The sequence below is a fragment of the Nycticebus coucang genome, chromosome X, assembly GCF_027406575.1.
Source record: "Nycticebus coucang isolate mNycCou1 chromosome X, mNycCou1.pri, whole genome shotgun sequence".
Classification (NCBI taxonomy): domain Eukaryota; kingdom Metazoa; phylum Chordata; class Mammalia; order Primates; family Lorisidae; genus Nycticebus; species Nycticebus coucang.
In genome coordinates, this window is record NC_069804.1 from 179965736 (window position 1) to 179987394 (window position 21659).

Here is a 21659-nt window from a genome sequence, read left to right on the forward strand (position 1 = left end):
ATGCCCTCCTCCCACCTCCAACCTGCCTGATTTGCATTAAGTTTTACTTCTATCTGTGCACATGAGTGCTGTCTGGTTAGTTTCAATTTAATAGTGTGTACATGTGGTATTTGTTTTCCATTCCTGCAATACTTCATTTGAAAGAATGGTCTCCAGCTCCATCCAGATTATTGCAAAAAGTATATGTATTAATTTATTTATGACTGAGTAGTACCCCCATGGTATACATATGCCACATATTACTAATCTACTCATAAATTGATAGGCACTTGGGTTGGTTCCACATCTTTGTGATTGTGAACTGTGCTGCAATAAACATTTGAATGCAAGTGTTTCTCTGACAAAATTACTTTTTCCCCTTGCATAAATACTCAGTAGTAGGATCGTTTGATCAAATGGTAGGTCTACTTTTAGTTCTTTGAGGAATCTTTGTACAACTTTTCATTGAGGTTGCACTAGTTTGCAGTCCCACCAATAAGGTATAAGTGTTCCTTTCTCTCCATATCCATCTATTGTTTGGGAAATTTTTTATAAAATCCATTCTCACTGGGGTTAAGTAATATCTCCTTGTGGTTTTGATTTGAATTTCTCTGAGGATTAGTGATGTTGAGAATTTTTTTATATGTTTATTTAGCATTAGTCTATTTTCTTTTGAAAAGCTTCTGTTCATGTCTTCTCACTTTTTCATTGGCTTCTTTGATTTTTTTCTTGCTAATTTGCTTGAGTTCTTTGTAGATTCTAGTTGTTACCCCTTTATTACAGCATGCAAATATTTTGTCCCATTCTGTAGGTTGTATATTTGCTCTATTGATTGTTTCCTTTGCTATGCAGAAGCTTTTTAATTTAATCAAGTACCATTCATTTATTTTTGTTGTTATGACTTCCCTTGGGGTCTTCTTCATAAATTGCTTGTCTAGGCCAATATTTAAAAGAGTTTTTCCAGCATTAGTTATAGAAATCTTATAGTTTCATGTCTTAGATTTAAGACCATAATCCATCTTTTAGTGACTGGTGAGAGATACAGGTACTGTTTCTATCTTTTGCATGCAACTATACAATTTTCCTAGCACCGTCTGCTTTGTCAAAGATCAGATAACAATATATGGATGGTTTTATATCTAGGTTCTCTGTTCTGCTTCATTGGTTTATGTCTCTATTTTTGTACCAGTACCATGGTAGTTTAGTCACTATAGCCTTTAGCATACTTTAAAGTCTGGTAAAGTGATGCATCCAGATTTGTGCTTAAGGTTGCTTTGGCTATGTTTATTTTTTCAGTATAGTGAAAGGTTTTTCAATATTGTTGACCTTTTCAAAGATACAACTTAGATTTTGTTGATGTTCTCTATTATTGCTCTATACTCTCATTCTTTTCCACTCTAACCTTTAATATATTTTTTCCTGGCTTTTGAATTAGTTTACTCTTACATTTTTAGATTTTTAATGTGAAAGGTAGGCTATAGATTTGAGATTGTTTTTCTTTTTAAATATAAACTTTTAAATCTAAAATTTTCTTCTAAACACTGCTTTAGCTGTTTTTCATACATTTTGATAAATTGTTTCTCCTTTTCATTAATCTGTACTTGTTTTATAACTTCCCTTATGATTTCTTTGTTGAGCCATGAGTTATTTAGATCTGTGTTGTTTAATAATTGTGTATTTATGGATTTCTCAAATTTTCTTTTGTTAATAATTTTTAATTCCATTGCTGTGAGAGAACATACTTTATATGATTTTGATCATCTTTAGCTTAATGGGGTTTGTTCTATTGACTATATGGTCAATCTTGTGGAATATTCCATGTGTGCCTGAAAAGAATGTATATCTTGTTGCATTTAAGGAGAGTGTATTCTGTAGATGTCTATCAGGTCTAATTAGTTTATAGTGCTTTTAAATTCTTATATCTCTTTGTTGATTTTTCATTTAGTTGGCCTTAGAGTTTCAGGATCAATTCATGATTTTGAGACAGTCTTACTTTGTCATCCTCAATAGAGTGCCATGGCATCACAGAACCCTCAAACTCTTGGGCTTAAGGGGATTCTCTTGCTTACCAAGTAGCTGGGACTACAGGTGCCCACCACAGTGCCGAGCTATTTTTTTTTTTTTTGCTGTTGCAGTTGTAATTGTTGTTTAGCTGGCCCAGGCTGGATTCGAACCCAGCAGCCTGGGTATATGTGGCAGGCGCCCTTACCACTGAGCTATGGGCGCTGAGCCTAATTAATGATTTTGAATGACCTCTATGTGCCGTCATGTATACTCTCTCCAATATTCATCACAACAAACATTTAAAGAAATGAAGACTAAGCCATTAAAATGGCTTTTCAAGGATAGTCACAATAAGTGACAGAAACAAGATTCAATCTGACATCTTCTGACTTGAAGTTCATTGTTCATTGTACTGAATCATGTTGCCCATCATGCACTCCTTTCATGTTGGTGAAATGAGTGGTCACCAGTTCTGACTTTCTCCTGATATATTGAGTATCCCACTTGAGAATGGAGGACTGGAATGTCCTGCCTATACAGAGACAATCCTAAGGCCTAGAGGAGCACCTATGAGGATCTCCTCGTGAAGACAATGCAAGTAATACTGAAGAGAGTATTACCTTTTATGAATCCCAATCTGTTTTCCTGAGGTTATTGACAATAACTGTTATTTTAAAAGAAGACTAAATGGTCCACTTGCACTTTTTTCAGACATGAGGCTAGGGAAAAGTTTAACGAACTGGTCGGGATCCAGAAAAGCCCTAAGACAGACTAGCATAACATGGTGGTGAAAAGTGAATTTTCCCAAACTGACTCCTAGCATTTGCAGGATGGAATTGTGAATTTTATGTGTCAGTTGGTCAGGCTATGATGCCAATGGTTTGGCCAAACATCAGTGGAGATGTTGTGTGAAGGGACTTTTGTGATTTAACTTTAAACCAGTAGACTTGGAGCAAAGAAATGACCCTTGATAATGTAGGTGAACCTTATCCAATCAGTTGAAGGCCTTAAGAGAAAAAAAACTGAGATCTCCTAATGATGAGAGAATTTGCCTCCAAAATAGCTTCAAATTCAAGCTGCAATATCAGCCCTTCCCAGCCAGCATACTGCCTGCTCTGCAGACTTCACACTTGCCATGTCCACAGTTATGTGATTTCACACTTTCCATGTCCACAGTTATGTGAGTTAATTCCCTAAACTAAATTTCAATCTCTCTCTTCTCCCCACTTTGAATAATGCACAGGACCCCAGAGAAGATGTAAGCCCACATACCATATCAAAAAAATTAAAATTTGTACTAAACTTTTTTTTTGTACTAAACATTTTTAATCTGTATATGAAGCTAACAACCTGTCCTATCTCTCTACCTCAACAAACATACCTGAATAACAATCTGGAAATCTAGGTTCAAAACTGAAAGGCTTGGACTTCTTAGAGTTTTACACCTAAATGTAGTGACATGGAGAATATGAACTCCCAGCAACTGACGCACTTGATCCTCTTCTACTTCCACTCTGCGCTCACCACTCACTATGAGGGGCCTTTCACGTGCTTTGTGGATGGCTCTAGCCCATGCTTCTAAATTCCATCCACACTTCCTGCAAATAAAAAACAGCCGTTTCCTAGACACCCCTCAATCATACAGGGGCTTACACCAACTGTATGTATGTATCCCCAGGAAGAAAGACCCAGGAAAGGAGCCTGTGAAGGCTCTGGAAGTGACCTTGTATCCCGAAGGCCCTCACCAGTTGTCAGGGTCATGCTCATGTACATTCCAGTCTCAAAACTGCAACAAATGAATTTCTTTATAAATTACCCAGCCTTACTAATTCTGTCATAACAACAGAAAACTAAGACAACTAGTCACCGCCACTTTCCCATCTTCTCTTCTCCAATCAGATTGCAACCTGTATTCCAAGAATCACATCCATAATTAAAAGGGCTGTCTACAGATCTCCAAACCCCTATGGCTGTGACAGAGAGGGAGTCTTTCTGAATCAAGAACTTCCTGGCTCATAGCTCTCCTCATTGGTTGTATCCAAAAACATTTCCCATTTAAATGGTTGGTGAACACCAAGACCACTGCTTAGTATATGTTCCCCTAATGGTGCAGACAGCCTAAATTACCTCCCAAAATACAGAGCCTCAGCATGTTCCCACCTTCACAGTGAGCTGCCAGCAAAGCCAGCTACTCTGTTTATCTGTGCATGATCTTGCTACTAATAGAGAGGTAGTGCAATGCAGCAAGGCATTCAGCTCTAGATTGCCTGTGAATGAATGTGCTTATGTGTTATAATTCCCTTGGTGCACGTAGGACATTTGATACTCATTCACTCACCACCAAGGGCTGGCCCAGGGCTCAAGGCCAATTCAGCAGCAACAATCAGTCATCTGTAACACACCTTCTTGTGTTGCCTTTCTTAAGTTTGCTGGAGCCTCTGAGCCATGCCCCAGTAACTATTTCAAAGATTGCCATAGATACTAAAACTCTGTTGTGGTGGAGGCTTACAGAAAACAGACGCCTCTAGAAGAAGGATGTCACCCCAGTTCTTTTGGACAAGCTAATACTAGTCAGCACAGTATAGATAAACATAAACTAGAAAGATAATGAAGAGGAAAGAAAAAATAAGAGTTCACCAATTAACAATGATGTGTACAGGTGCTTTCAGGAGCAAAGAAATATATAACTGCTGGGGCCTCAGTTCTCTCTGTTTTACTAGCATCCATATTATAGAGACAGAGAGGGTTGACCCCACCAGTATGAAAATGAAGAGGAAAGAAATGTCTTAGGCCATAGCCTACCAGAGAATGGCTGCCTAGGTCCCATTGAAAGCACTTATTTGTATTCTTTATTGACTCCTGTAGTTCTGGCATGATTATGATCAAGCTCTGAACTGCCTAATTTGTTCTTGCTTCAGGAATCTTTTCACTGCCTAACTTACTTTTCATTTCTCTGTGTCAAAAACATTGTGATAGCATATGATGTAGAAAGGAGATCATTTATAGTAAATTTTGGATTTTTTAAATAATTATTCATTTAGCATTTTCTGTGTTTCTACCATATCTTAAGCCCTCTGTTAGATGTTGGTACCATTCTGATTAATTGTATAAGGATGGTCCCTGATCTCAGAGTGTTTACATTATATCAGGAGAAAGGGGGGAAAATATAAGCATAACATATAATAACAAAATAAACATAAGCATAACATAAATATTATCAAATAATGATAATGACTATGAAGACAAAGTAACAAAATGGCAAGCAACTGGGGTGAGAGTGATCCAAGAAGGCATCCCTTAAGAGATAAAATTTGAGCTGAGAATTGAATGATAAGAAAGAGAAAGCCATGCAAAGCCTTTGGGAAAATTATTCCAGGTAGAGACAACTCCAGAAAAAAATTCCCTGAGGCATAAATGAGCTTCAATTGTCTAGCAAGGGTCCTCAAACTATGGCCCGCAGGCTACATGAGGCGGTGTGATTGTATTTGTTCCCGTTTTGTTTTTTTACTTCAAAATAAGATATGTGCAGTGTGGATAGGAATTTGTTTATAATTTTTTTAACTATATTCCGGCCCTCCAATGGTCTGAGGGACAGTGAACTGGCCCCCTGTTTAAAAAGTTTGAGGACCTCTGGAAGGAGCAGCAAGAAGGAATAGGAGAAGGAGGAAAATAAGAGGAGTAGGAGATGAGATTGTAAAGGCAGGTAAAAGTGAGTCATTTATGCCTAATAGTACATAGTGATATGTTAGGATCTATTGCAAGTAAAATTAAAATTTGCCTGAGGGGTTTAAATATGCACCACACCTTTTATGATAACAGCACCCCAGTTTTACTCATTGGAAATGTCTTCTTTCCCCATTGGAAATGGTCCAATGGGACTATCAATCTAAAGGCTCTGCCACACCCTAGCCAAAGTGTAAGAATAAACCAATAGGATATACCCTCACTGGACATTTTTTCTTTCTGATTTTATGACAGCTTTATTAAATCATAATTCACGGGTCATAACATACCATACAATTCACCTATTTAGAGTGGAAATTATATTGTTTTTTATGTCTTCACAGATATGTGCAACCATCACTCCACTTGATTTTAGAGTATTTTAATTACCTCTAAAAAATCCCTATACCCTTTAGCTATCACCCTATCCCCTCTCTTCCACCCCCACACTCTATTTTAAGTAACCACTAATCTATTTTCTGCCTCTGTAGTATTCACATTTCTGGATATTAAATATAAATGGAATCATATGAAATGGTCTTTTTAACTGGCTTCTTGCACTTAATGTTTTCAAAGGTCAACCATGTTGTAGCATGTATAAGTACATCATTGCTTTTCATGGCTGATTAATAATTGTATGTACATACCAGATTTTGTTTATCCATTCTTCAATTGATAGACATTTGCCTTGATTCCACCTTTTGATTCTTATAAATAATGCTGCTACAAATATTTATATATAAGTCTTTGTGTACGCATATTTTTAATTCTCTTGAGGAGATGCCTGGGACTAGATTTTCAGGGTCATATGGCCACTCCATGTATAACATCTTGAAGAACTGTCAAATTGGTTTTCACAGAGGCTACATCAATTTATATTCCAAAGAACAATGCATGCGGACTCTGATTTCTCTATATCCTCACCAACACTTGCTCTATGAACTGAATGTTTATCCCTCAAAAATGTATGTGTTGAAACCTAGTTACCAATGTGATAGTATTAGAAGGTAGGGCCCTTGGGAAGTGATTAAGTTATGAAAACTCTGACCTCATGAATGATATTAATGTTTTTATAAAATAAATTCCAATGCTAGCTAGCCTTTCTCACTATGTGTGGACACAGTAAGAAGGTGCCATCTGTGTGAATCAGCCCTTACCAGGCACTAAATCTGCCAGATCCTTGCTCTTGGACTGCCAAAACACTATACTTGTGAGCAATAAATTTCTGTTGTTTACAAGTTACTTAGTATAATGTATTTTGTTACACCAGCCAAAATAGAGTATGACAACTTACTTTCCTCTTTGAAAAAAAAATATTAAAGGCATCTGAATGGTTGATAAGTGGTATCTAATTATGATTTTGTTTGCATTTCACCTATGGTTAATTATATTAAGTATCCTTTTATACGCTTACTTGCCTTTGCAAGCAAACATTTCCTGTGTTTCTACCATATCTTAAGCTCTCTGTTAGATGTTGGTACCATTCTCTTTTTGGAGAAATTTATTTTCAAAGCCTTTGCTAATTTTTAGTTGGCTTATTTGCCTTATCCTTGTTTATTTGAAGGATTTTCTTATATGTATATTCTGGGTGCTTTATCTTTTTCAAATACATGATTTACAAACATTTTTTCAAAGATTTTATTTATGATGTGCAAAATACTTTAATCATTATGAACTTCAATGCATCTATTTTTTAAGTTACTTATGATTTTGGTGTCATATATAAAAAAAATTCCTGGGGTGGGAGGGAAATGGAAGAATACATGCAGTTTGCAAGCACACTGCTCTCAAGGAAAGAAGTGAAAGGTGCAAGCAGCTGCTTACATATGGATCGTTCTCTGAAGCAACATTGTGAACTCACAGAGAAGCAAAGGACACTCGGTATTGGGGGTGGGAGGAAAACAATGATGAGGTAATAAATATAATAAGATCAAAGAATGCACAGGGAACAGTAGGATGATAGAGCACTGGAATGCCATGTTCTGACCACCCCACAGGCCTCTACCTGGTTGCACTGGGGACCTGACTGAAGTCTGTGCAGACTCATTGCACTAGACAACAGGTGTGGTAGGGATCAGGCAGCAGCTAAAGCCAGCCTGAGCTCTCAGGAACACCATGCTAGGTCTGTGCCAGGCTGGGAAAGGGAAGCAACTGACTTGTGGCTTCCCTGAGCCATACCCTGTGACTTGAAGTCCAGTGCTTCTACCCTAGAGCACAAGAGAATATGAGCCCATAAACCGACCAGGGCACAGCAGATTCTCACCTGAGAGGATTTGAGCATCCACTTTGGGAGCTCTTGAGTGGGATATAGAGATCTCCATGGTCCCTGGGCCACCAGAACTGACCTATTCCCACCTGACTTAGCATCTGCAAGGACCCTGAACCTGTAGAATAGCCTGCCACATGCTCAGTCCTGACTCTTCCTTCAGGCCTCAACTGCCACCTGCCGGTGGATCAGCCTTGTTGTCTGCGTGGTCCTGCTTCTGGCTGAGAAGCCATGCTCAGAAGCTCTGTGTTCAGTTCCTCTCCATTACCAACTCTGAGGCTTTCATGCCAGAGCCCAGAGCTCTGCCTCTGTACCTTCAAAGCTCCCACCAGGCCTAAGTCACTATCCCCATCCCAAGTGTTGCATTTGGATCCCAAGACACACCCTAGAGCCTTCACCACTGCTGCAGGGCCAGAAGAACTGCTCCAAAGTCCAGTGCCCTGCCAAGAACTCCACCCAGTCCTCAAGCCACCAGTACAGTGAAACCTAGTTTGAGGAAACTCACATAGCTCAGAAACTGACAACAACCTCATCCAGCTCCTGTTATTACCTCTGAGCCCCTGCCTCAGTCAAGAGAGTATTGCCCAGTTCCCAACTAAAATATCCCACAATTACCTGGTAAAGAACTCAACACCTAGTTCAAACAGCATTCAGCACAGGCCTGAGCAAAGGCAATCACAGGTAAAAAGAACAAATCAGAACAGTTGTATTTCAAGATTCTAGTGCACACACCCCTTGTCTGGCAAGTTAACATCCCAGTGTGTGTTTATCTTGGAATGTCTTATTTTCTCTTGTTTTTTGAAGTACAATTTTGCCGTGTACACAATTCTTGGATGACAATAGTTTTTTTTTTTTTTTCCAGCACTTTGAAAATGTTATTTCACTGTCTTCTGGCCTCCATAGTTACTGATGTAAAATCATCTATTGATCTTAATGAGGATCCTTTGTAGGTGATCAGTCATTTCTCTGCTGCACTGTCAAGATTCTGTCTTTGTCTTTTGGATAAATTTTTATGTTGTGTCAACATGTATATCTCTTTGAGTTTATTGTATTTGGAGTTGATTGAGCTTCTTGGATATGCAGATTAATGATTTTCTTTTTTTCTTTGGTTTTAACAATATAGTTTTATTTTTTTAATTATAAAATAATAGCTGTGTACATTAATGTGATCATGGGGCACCATACACTGTTTTTATAGACCATTTGACATATTTTCATAACATAGCCTTCCTGTCACTTTCTTAGTTATTGTGTTAAGACATTTATATTCTACATTTACTAAGTTTCACATGTACACTTGTAAGATGCACCGTAGGTGTAATCCCACCAATCAACCTCCCTCCACCTATCCTCCCTCCTCATTCCCCTCCCTCTCCCCCTTCCCCATATTCTTAGGTTGTAACTGGGTTATAGCTTTCATATGAAAGCCATAAATTAGTTTCATAGTAGGGCTGAGTACATTGGATACTTTTTCTTCCATTCTTGAGATACTTACTATGAAGAATATGTTCCAGCTCCATCCATGAAAACATGAAAGAGGTAAAGTCTCCATCTTTCTTTAAGGCTGCATAATATTCTGTGGTGTACATATACCACAATTTATTAATCCATTGGTGGATCGATGGACACTTGGGCTTTTTCAATGACTTAGCAATTATGAATTGGGCTACAGTAAAAATTCTGGTACATATATCTTTGTTATAATGTGATTTTTGGTCTTCTAGGTATATACCTAGTAGAGGAATTATAGGATTGAATGGCATATCTATTTTTAGATCTCTAAGTGTTCTCCAAACATCTTTCCAAAAGGAATGTATTAATTTGCATTCCCACCAGCAGTGTAGAAGTGTTCCCTTTTCTCCACACCCATGCCAACATCTCTGGACTTGGGATTTTGTGATATGGGCTAATCTTACTGGAGTTAGATGATATCTCAAAGAAGTTTTGATTTGCATTTCTCAGATGATTAAGGATAATGAGCATTTTTTCATGTGTCTGTAGGCCGTGTGCCTGTCTTCTTCAGAGAAGTTTTTCTTCAAGTCCCTTGACCAGACTGCGATGGGATCACTTGTTCTTTTCTTGCTTATACGTTTGAGTTCTCTGTGGATTCTGGTTATTAAACCTTTGTTGGAGACATAACCTGCAAATATCTTCTCCCATTCTGAGGGCTGTCTGCTTGCTTGACTTACTGTGTTCTTGGCTGTGCAGAAGCTTTTTAGTTTGATCAGGTCCCAGTAGTGTATTTTTGAAGCTGCTTCAATTGCCCGGGGGGTCCTCCTCATAAAATACTCACCCAGACCGATTTCTTCAAAAGTTTTCCCTGCACTCTCTTCTAGTATTTCTATAGTTTCAAGTCTTAAGTTTAAATCTTTAATCCAGTGAGAGCTTATGTTAGTTAATGGTGAAAGGTGTGAGTCCAGTTTCAGTCTTCTACAGGTTGCCAGCCAGTTCACCCAGCACCATTTGTTATATAGGGAATCTTTTCCCCACTGAATGCTTTTAATTGGTTTGTCAAAGATCAAATAATGGTAAGTAGCTGGGTTCATCTCTTGGTTCTCTATTCTGTTCCATACATCTACCTCACTGTTTTTGTGCCAGTACCATGCTCTTTTCATCAATATTGATTTATAGTATAATCTGAGGTCCGGTAGTGTGATTCCTCCTGCTTTGTTTTTATTTCTGAGTAATGTCTTGGCTATTCGAGGTTTTTTCTGATTCCAAATAAAACGAAGTATTATTTTTTCAATATCCTTAAAGTATGACAGTGGAGCTTTAATAGGGATTGCATTAAAATTGTATATTGCTTTTGGGTAATATGGACATATTAACAATGTTGATTCTTCCCAGCCATGAGCATGGTATGTTTTTCCATTTGTTAACATTTTCAGCTATTTCTTTTCCCAGAGTTTCATAGTTCTCTTTATAGAGATCTTTCAAGTCCTTTGTTAGATAAACTCCCATACATTTCATTTTCTTTGGCACTACTGTGAATGGAATAGAGTCCTTAATTGTTTTTTCAGCTTGACTATTGTTGGTATATGTAAAGGCTACCAATTTACGAATGTTGATTTTGTAACCTGAGATGCTGCTGTATTCCTCGATCACTTCTAAGAGTTTTGTAGTAGAATCCCTGATGTTTTCCATATATACAACCATATCATCTGCGAAGAGCAAAAGTTTGATCTCTTCTGACCCTAAATGGATGCCCTTGATCACCTTTCTTCCCTAATTGTGATGGCTAAAACTTCCATTACCTTGTTAAAGAGCAGTGGAGACAATAGGCAGCCTTGTCTGATTCCTAATCTGAGTGGAAATGATTTCAATTTAACTTCATTCAATACGATATTGGCTGTGGGTTTGCTGTAGATGAACTCTATCAGTTTAAGAAATGTCCACTCTATACCCATTTTCTTAAGTGTTCTGATCATGAAGGGATGCTGGATATTATCAAAAGCTTTTTCTGCATCAATTGAGAGAATCATATGGTCTTTGTTTTATAATTTGTTTATGTGCTAAATTATATTTATAGATTTACGTATATTGAACCAGCCTTGAGACCCTGGGATAAAACCGACTTGGTCGTGATGTATAATTTGTTTGATGTGTTGCTGGATTCTGTTTATTAGGATCTTATTGAATATTTTTGCATCTATATTCATTGGTGATATTGGTCTATAATTTTCTTTCCTTGTTGGGTCTTTTTCTGGTTTGAGGATCAGGGTGATGTTTGCTTCATAGAATGTGTTGGGTAGTTTTCCTTCTTTTTCTGTATTTTGGAACAGGTTGAGTAATATAGGTACTAGTTCCTCTTTAAAGGTTTCGTACAATTCTGACGTGAAGCCATCTAGTCCTGGGCTTTTCTTTTTAGAGAAATTTTGTATGGTTGATGCTATTTCAGAACTTGATATAAGCCTGTTCAACTTTTCCACTTCATTCTGGCTAAGTCTTGGAAGGTGATATGCTTCCAACTATTGGTCAATTTCCTTCAGATTTTCATATTTCTGAGAATAAAGTTTCTTGTAATATTCATTAAGGATTTTTTGAATTTCTGAGGAGTCCGTTGTTATTTCGTCTTTGTCATTTCTGATTGATGAAAGCAGAGATTTTACTCTTTTTTCCTGGTTAGGTTAGCCAAAGTTTTATCTATTTTATTGACCTTTTCAAAAAAAAAAAAAAACAACTTTTTGATTTATTGATCTGTTGTATAATCCTTCTGCTTTCAATTTTATTTTATTCTGCTCTAATTTGGTTATTTCTTTTCTTCTACTGGATTTGGGGTTGGAATGTTCTTCCTTTTCCAGTTGCTTGAGATGTGCCATTAAGTTGTTAACTTCCTCTCTTTCCGTTCTCTTGAGGAAGGCTTGCAGTGCTATAAATTTCCCTCCTAGAACTGCCTTTGTGGTATCCCAGAGGTTCTGATAATTTGTCTTCGTTGTTGTTTTGTTCCAAAAATTTGGCAATTTCCTTCTTAATCTCATCTATGACCCAGCTATCATTCAGCATAAGGTTATTTAACTTCCATGTTTTTGTATGAGTATGCAGATTCCTGTTGTTACTGAGTTCAAGTTTTATTCCATGGTGGTCTGAGAAGATGCAAGGAATAATTTATATTCCTTTAAATTTACTGAGGTTAGACTTGTGACCTAAGATATGATCGATTTTGGAGTATGTTCCATGAGCTGATGAGAAGTATGTGTATTCAGTTTTGTTGGGATGAAATGTTCTGTAGGTGTCTGCTAAATCCAAATGTTGGATGGTTAGGTTTAAATCTAAAATTTCTTTGCTCAGCTTCTTATTGGAGGATCTATCCAATACTACCAAAGGAGTGTTGAAATCTCTGACTATTATGGAGCTGGAGAAAATCATGTTACTCATGTCTGTTAGAGTTTCTCTTATAAATTCAGGTGCATTCTGGTTGGATGCATAAATATTAATAATTGAAATGTCATCATATTGAGTATTACCCTTAACAAATATGAAGTGACCATTCTTATCCTTCTGTACTTTTGTTGGTTTAAAAGCCTATTGTATATGCAAATAAAATTGCAACACCTGCTTTTTTCTAATTAACATTTGCCTCAAATATGGACGACCATCCTTTCACTCTGAGTCTATATTTATCTTTTAAGGTAAGACATGATTCTTGTATAGCAGCAGATATCTGGCCTGAGTTTTTGTATCCAGTCAGCCAACCTGTGCCTCTTTAGAGGACAGTTTAAGCCATTCACGTTAATGGAGAATATAGATAAGTCTGGTGAAATTTGGGGTATCGAGTTTTTCGAAAGTCCAGTGGACATTTTTAATCCTTTTGCTACTGTGGAAGTTGGAGTTTGATCAAAATTTTCTGAGTGAGTTTACTTTTGTGGTAGAGGACTGGGATGTTCATTATGGAGGATAGGTCTGAGAATATCCTGAGGAGCTGGTTTGGTTATGGCAAATTTCTTCAACATGTGAATGTCATTAAAGTATTTAATTTCTCCATCATAAACGAAACTCAGTTTAGCTGGATACAGGATCTGGGTTGAAAGTTATTTTGTTTTAGGAGATTAAAAGTCAATGACCACCCTCTTCTGGCTTGAAAAGTATCAGCAGAGAGATCTGCAGTCATCTAATATTCTTCCCTTTGTAGGTAATTGTTTTCTTCCATCTGGCTGCTTTCAGAATTTTCTCCTTCATATTAACTTTAGTGAAGTTAATTACGATGTGCCTGGAGGATGTCTTATTCAAGTTGAGTCATGCTGGGGTTCTGAAACTGTCTGCTATCTGAATTTCAGAATCTCTTGGCATGTCTGAAAAATTCTCTTTCATAAATTCATGGAGAAGGGCCTCTGTGGCTTGCAAAGGTACTTCATCACTTTCAGGATTTCCAATGAGGTGGATATTAGCCTTCTTCGAATTATCCCAGAGCTCTCTGAGAGAATGATCTGTTTTTGCTCTCCATTTTTCTTCCTCTTTGAGAGTTTGGGAGTGTTCAAAAGCTCTATCTTCAATGTCAGAAATCCTTTCTTCTGCTTGCTCCACTCTGTTACTGAGGGATTCTCCTATATTTTTCATATCTTTGAGGACTGCAAATTCTTGCTTCAATGTGTCAAAATCTCTGGTGGTTTTGTCTTTAAATTCGCTGAATTCTTGAGACAATGTTTGAATTTCTCCTCAAATTTCTAATTCCAACTTTTGAATTGCTCCTCGAATTTATAATGCCGAATTTTCCTCCATTCTATTAATCTTGTTTGCAATCCAAATTCTGAATTTGATTTCTGTCATCTCGGCTATCAGTTTATGCATGTGATCTTCAGTTACATCTGCCATATCTTTCCTTGGTGGTGGGGGGGGAGGTGATCTACTCTGGTTATTCATGTTACCAGAGTTTTTCCACTAATTATGCCCCATGATTATTTTACACCGTTTGACTTATCTCCTGGAGCTTTGCTGAGGACCCATACAGTGCTACAGCCTGAGAAACTGGGGACTTGTTTGGTGTGGTGGGCCTAACTGGCTCTGTCTTGTTTTCAGGTGGTCTCTGTCTGACCCTAATGAAAATGTTACTCTGGGTTGAAGTCTCAGCTGTGGAGAAAAACCAACAGTTAAGTCACCCTGCCCCCAACAGGCAACAATTGGAAAAGGAAAATCAAACCTTCCTACAACCACACACCCAGGGCACCACTTGGATAGTCCTCGGGTGATTGGCTCAGTTCAAAAGGTCCAAATCAATTGTGTCAGTCAGCACCTGTCTCAGTTGGAAGAGTTTAAAAGGTCTCTGGCAACTACATCGCAGGGGTCTGCTGACAACTCAAATATGACTTGCTTCAGTGCTCTGTGAGGTCAGGAGGACCCACCCAGCAAATAGATTAGTCTGGAAAGGTTGATGCACCTCTGTCATACCCCACCTTGCACCTATGTCATACCCATCACTGATAACCCTGCAGGGCTGTGACCCAGTTGCCTCCAATGAGCAGATACTCCAGGGGTTTGCACCTGCCTGAATCACAAGGAAATGTATGTCTTCTCAGCCAGGCCACTACTCTCTGCCTCTATCTGGCAGGGGGAGGTCAGGCCTGACAACCTCGGGGGCTTGATGGAAGCCTGGGGGTGTTCACTCAGTTCCAGCCCAGCCCCTGATTGATGTTACTGACCAAAAATAACAATTTTGCAGAATTTGTCTCTGTCCCAGCTAAATTCCCCTGCAGAAGAGAAGCTGTTTTGAGTTCACAGAACCTGCGCCTCAGGCCCTGTCTTTGCTGCTGCAAACGTTTGTATTCGCAGCACAGTTAGCTATCAGTTCTAGCCTCCTGCCTTCCTTTTTCTTGGCTGATGATCCCCTGGGGGCCAGGTGCATCTTAGGCTCAGTAAAGCTGTCCTCTGGGTCAGCCCACCCTGGCAGTCTATGGCACTGCCCATGCATATTCTAGTCCCCATGCTCCACCCAGGCCGGTATCACCTCAGACAAATCCTTTACTCATGGGGCCTGCATTTCCATCCCAGATCTTCCACTGGTGGTTGCCACCTGAGATGATGCCTAGCCTCCTCTGGTTTCCCAGAGAGAGAGGGAGTGTGACTCCAGAATATCCAGGTGTGAGCCCTATTGTTGCAAAAAACGGCTGCTGCTCTGCACCTCAGGGCACCGCCACTATGGTGGGGTTCCCTCTCAGCCAACCGTCCTCTCCTCACTCACATGCTGCAGCATCAGCACTGACCAGCTGCAGTCCAGGCCCCATCCACACCCCTCAAGAAATCACCCAAGAATCTGGACTCCTAAGGGACAGGCCTCCAGACCTCAGAGTGAGAGTGGAGGGGAGTGCTAGGAGCTCAGAATTGCAGGTAGAGAATATATACAGTTTTACAAAGTTTTATGCCTGGCAGGAGAGTGCCATGACACCCTAGTAGGGGAAGTAGGACCAGTTTTTTTATTATTATTATGAAATCATAGCTGTGTATATTAATGTGATTATGGTGCACCATACACTGGTTTTATAAACAGTTTGACACATTTTCATCACACTTGTTCCAACTAAAAACATTCAGTGGGGAAAAGATTCCCTATTTAACAAATGGTACTGGGTAAACTTGCTGGCAACATGTATAAGACTGAAACTGGACCAACACCTTTCACTATTAACTAAGATAGACTCTCACTGGATTAAAGATTTAAACTTAAGATATGAAACTATAAAAATACTAGAAGAGAGTGCAGTGAAAACCCTTGAAGAAATTGGTCTGGGAGAGTATTTCATGAGGAGGATCCCCCGGGCAATTGAAGCAGCTTCAAAAATATACTACTGGGACCTGATCAAACTAAAAGGTTTCTGCACAGCCAAGAACACAATAAATAAAGCAAGCAGACAGCCCTCAGAATGGGAGAAGATATTTGCAGGTTATGTCTCTGACAAAGGTTTAATAACCAGAAGCCACAGAGAACTCAAATGTTAAGCAAGAAAAGAACAAGTGATCCCATCGCAGTCTGGGCAAGGGACTTGAAGAGAAACTTCTCTGAAGAAGACAGGTGCATGGCCTACAGACATATGAAAAAATGCTCATCATCTTTAATCATCAGAGAAATGTAGGTCCAGATTTTGGAGGATCTCTTCCGTGGAGTATAATGGGAGGACTTTTAAACTCTGCTCATTTGTTTATGGGGTATTCAGAGCCGTGCTCATGGGGGAGGGAACTCCCATCTGCTTGGTGATGGATTATGTACCTTTTGTTTGTATCCTTGGGGTTGCAGCTCGCCTCAGCAGGATTGATGTGTGTTCTTCAACCTTCTCTCTTGGTGCAGCTCTAATCTGCCGGGTTACTTGCTAAATTTCTGTCCTTTAACTCTCCTTCTGGACGGGAGCCTCTGTAGAAAGCTGGCTTCAGTCAGCCATCTTGTCTCCTCAGCTCCAGATTAATGATATTCATCACATTAGCAAAGTTTTCATCTATTGTATCTTAAAATATTATATCGACCCATTTCTTTCTCTCCTCTCCTTCTAGGACTTCCATTATGCATACATTGGTATGCATAATATTATCTCAAAAGTTACTAAAGCTCTATTCATTGTTCTTCATCTTGTTGTCTTTCTGTTCCTCACACTGGATAATCTAAATGAATGAATTTCAAGTTACTAGATTCTTCTACCAATTCCTGCCTGCTTTTGAGTCCCTCTTGTAAAATTTTTATTTTGATTATTATCACAGTCCAATTACTTAACTCCAATTAAGTTATCCACATTCCCTTTGGTTTTCTTATTGCTGCTCATTGTAGTTGTGTTTGCTTGCTCATTGAATTTTCTGAACTAATTATGTAAAGTCATTACTCTTTGTTGTGTATAGTCACCTAAATACCTTTGCTTGCCATTTAAAGGTCAGCTAATGATTGGACAGAGATTTCCTTAACCATAGTATGATATTGCTCTATTTCAAATTTCCTTATAAAGAAAGTGGCTTTTTCTGTATTGGGTTTGTGGCACTTAAACACCTTTATTTTAGTCTTGGGGGATGATGTCAATAAATTTTACCAGGATCAATTTGGGTGCCTTCTGAAGGCATTGAATTGCTTGCTACATAGTGTGAGGAAAAGCAAACACCACTGTGAAATAGGTGGCCTGGAGGTATTTCCTTTGTCCATCTTTTATAAAGAGAGTGATACTGTCACCCAACACACATCACACCTGCCCTCATTTGCATTCTTGCAATATAAACTTAAATATCTATCTATCTATGTCACACAAACATACACACACACACACATACCCCAATCCCTTTTCTCTAATTGCCTATGGTTTGTAATGTTAAGAATGGAAATTTGGCTTGGCACCTGTACTACAGTGGTTATAGCGTCAGCCATACATACCAAAGTTGGTGGGTTTGAAACCGGTATGGGCCAGCTAATCAACAATGACAACTGCAACAAAAAATAACCTGGCATTGTGGTGGGCACCTGTAGTCCCAGCTACTTGGGAGGCTGAGGCAAAAGTATTGCTTGAGCCCAAGAGTTTGATGTTGCTGTGAGCTTTGACACCATAGCACTCTGCAGAGGGTGACATAGTGAGACTCTGTCTCAAAAGAAAAAAAAGAAAAGAAAAGAAATTTGTCTTCAATGTTGAGTCCTCACCTAGTCCTTATCCCCAACATCTGTAATTGTGTGGCCCCATCTCTCTAAGTCCTCACCTTGTTCCCATTTACACACTTGCTTTTCCCCTTCCTTTGCTCTTTCCCCACAATCAGAGAACTTACAGAGATAAAATATACACATTCTAGAATAAGGGTCCTTTTTAACATTCCTATTTTATTTTAATCACCACAATCTCTGTTTCATGATGGTGTTGTATCTTATAGAGATGTAGAGACATTTTGTAGTCTCTTGGCCTGGGCTGTGTGCTTAAGCTCCCATTACATTTTTGCTAGTGGTCTAAACTTCTTGGATTTTTTCACTCTCTTCACCTTTCTTGGAATTGCTGTACTAGTAGTAGAGGATTTTTTTCGTGAGCTCCCATGCAGCAGTCTTTTTATTCCCCTCTGCATCTTCTTCACCTGGAAGGCCAACAAGAAATAAGATGATTCCGGAAGTACATTGGACTGGAGAAAGGAGATAGGTACTAAATTGGAAGGAAGGCTTTATGAGAAGGGGCTTGGGCTAATGAGGGGATTTGTGTCAGGCAAGAAAAGGGTAGGAAACTTAGAGGAGCATGAGTCAATGGGAAAGAATAGAGCTTGAATGGGGTGGTCTCACCTTGCCACCACTTCTGGGCTTGGGTTGATAGGGGTTCCTCCTTTTTTTCCTCCCTTTTGTGCCTAAGGTTAATCGCTTTTTGTTTGGAAATAGTTGTTTCACAACTCTACTGGATTCCTCTGGTTTCCTGGTAACTTTAGTCATGTTGAAAACTCCCAGTGGTCTTTTCTAGGGCTCCCAACCACTATATAAATTATCTATCACCATGACAATGAGGACTCACACCCACCAGCATTGTTTGTTCAGGAAGGCATTTCCCCTAGCCAGTAGGAGTTAAAGGGGCCATAGACATCACAAAGCACCACTCCTGGCTCCTCCCTGAGGGTAGAAATCCTGGGGAGGCCAAGATGATCTGGCTGGAAATCTGCCTAAGAAGCTTTCCAAAACTGACCGACCACCCTTTCTCATCATCCACACACATGGAAGAGTGTTTCCTCCAAGTTCTCCCCCATATACACTCTGATTCCATTTTCATTCTGTTTTATTCCATCTTTCACCCTTACCTAACAATTTGGATATCTTAAGTTTCTATGGAAATATAAATCTCTCCATTCCCCAGAAACAGATTTCTCTTATGCAACTTAAAAATTCTGCCTTTCTTGGATACTACCAAGAAAATTTCCCATCCCAACTCCATTTTCCTAATGTCTATGTATATCTCTTCTTTTTTCTATTTTTCAGATTGAAATCACAGCTCTTATCAGTCATCAAAACATTCTGATACTGGCATAAAGTTGAACATAAAGATCACTGAGATAGAATTAACAGGCCAAAAATAAATCCACATAGCTATGAAAATTTGGTTTTTTTACAAGGATATAAAATCCACTTAATGGGAAAAGAATACTTATTTCAATAAGTGGAGTTGTGATAACTTCATATACATATGAAAAATAAAATAATTGAACCCCTACTTCATACAGTCTATTCTAATTAATTCATACTGGATCAAAGACCTAAATATAAGAGCTAAAATGTTAAACTAATTAGAAGAAAACGTAGGCAAAAATTTTTATGGCTCTTCATTAGTTGATTCCTTTCAATAGTTTCTTAGGTATGAAGAGACACAAGTAACAAAAAGAAAAATTTGATATAAGTTGACATCATCAAAATCAAAACCCTGTGGTTTAATAGACACAACCAAGAAAGTGAAGAGACATCTGGGCATGGTGGTGCATGCCTGTAGTTCTACCTACTGAGAGGCTTAAGCAAGAGGATCCCTTGAGCCCAGGAGTTTGAAACCAGCCTGGGCAACATAGTAAAGTCTTATCCCTTAAAATAAAAAGAAAGCAGAAGAGACAATGCACAGAATGTGAAAAAAATTATAACCCAATAATAAAAAGATAACTCAATTAAAAATGGGCAAAGGATATGAAAAACATTTCTTCAAAGAACATATATAAATGGCCAATAAGCACATACAAATATAATTAGCATCATTAGCCATCATGGACATGCAAATAAAAACAAAACTGAGATACAACTTTATACCCACTAAGATAGTAATTATAAAAATGATAATGATAGTAACAAAAATTGGTGAAGTTGTAAAAATATTTTAGCCTTCATACCTTGTTTGTGGGAATGTAAAATTCACATTAGCTTTAAAAATGGTCTGTTATTTCCCCCCAAATTTAAACATAAAATTACCATATGACCCTGAAATTCTATTCGTCAGTATACACCCAAGAGAAATGAAAACCATATCAACACAAATAATTATACATAAATGTTCACAGCAGCATTAGTAATAACCAAAAGGACAAAACACATATGTCCATCAACTTGAAAAATGGATAAATAAAAAGTGGTATAAGCATACAATGGAATATTGTTTGGTCATAGAAGTAAATGAAATACTGATACATGCTACAACAAGCATGCTACAACAAGCATGAACCTTGAAAACACTATGCTAAGAGAAAGAAGACAGTCACAAAGGACTACACATTGTATGATTTCATTTATACAGAATATTCATAATAGACAAATATATAGACACAGGAGAAAACAAGTAGATTAAGTCTGGACAAGATATGGGCAAATTGAGAGGTGACAAGTAAGGGTTGGGTTGGAATCATGAATAGGTGGGTTTTGGAATCATGAAAATATTGTAAAGTTGATGGAGGTGAAGGCTGCATAACTCTGCGAGTATTGGAAGCCATTGAATTGTCCACTTTACAGTTTTGGCTGGGGCTGGGCTTGAACCTGCCACCCCCAGTATGTGGGGCCAGGGCCCTACTCCTTGAGACACAGGGGCCACCCCTGAATTGTCTACTTTAAATGGCTGAATTGTATGATGTGTGAATTATATCTCAGCAAAGCTATTAACAAATGATAACTCTCCTTATGAATGTAATTCAATAGTTAGTGCCTTGGAATCAGACAAACTTGGATTTGAGTCCTGACTCTGCCACTCACAAGCTGTATGACACTGGGCAATGATTTCCCCCTTTTTTGTTGAGACGGAGTTTCATTATGTTGCCCTCAGTAGAGTGTGTGGTGTCACAGCTCACTGCAACTTCAAATTCTTGGACTTAAGCGATTCTCTTGCCTCAGCCCCTCAGCTGGAACTACAGGCACCCACCACAACATCCAGATTTTTTTTGTTGTAGTTGTCATTGTTGTTTGGAAGGCCCGGGCTGGGTTTGAACCCGCCAGCCCTATTGTATGTGGCCAACACCCTAGCCACTGAGCTATAAGCACTGAGCCAATTTCCCCTTTTTGACCCTCTGTTTCCTCATTAATACATACCTTATAAGGTCATTATATGTGCTTTATTAAATAAATTATAATCTTCAAACATTAAAATATGAAGATCCTAATAATAAATCTGTGGATTCTTTTTTTTTTTTTCAGAGACAAAGTCTCATTTTGTCACCCTCGGTAGAGTACTATAGTATCACAGCTCACAGCAACCTCTAGCTCCTGGGCTTAGGTGATTTTCTTGCCGCAGCCTCCCAAGTAGCTGGGACT

General features: G+C 38.6%; 1 protein-coding gene across 1 annotated transcript; it reads right to left on the reverse strand.

The window, feature by feature from the left end:
- Window positions 1–18343: 18343 nt before the first annotated feature.
- LOC128577421 (spermatid nuclear transition protein 3) lies at window positions 18344–18827 on the reverse strand. The gene is made up of 2 exons (XM_053579655.1): window positions 18684–18827; window positions 18344–18484 (listed from the first exon to the last, which is right to left on the reverse strand). The coding sequence occupies exons 1-2, from the start codon at window positions 18825–18827 to the stop codon at window positions 18344–18346; spliced, it is 285 nt and encodes a 94-aa protein (XP_053435630.1).
- Between the last annotated feature and the right edge of the window lie 2832 nt (window positions 18828–21659).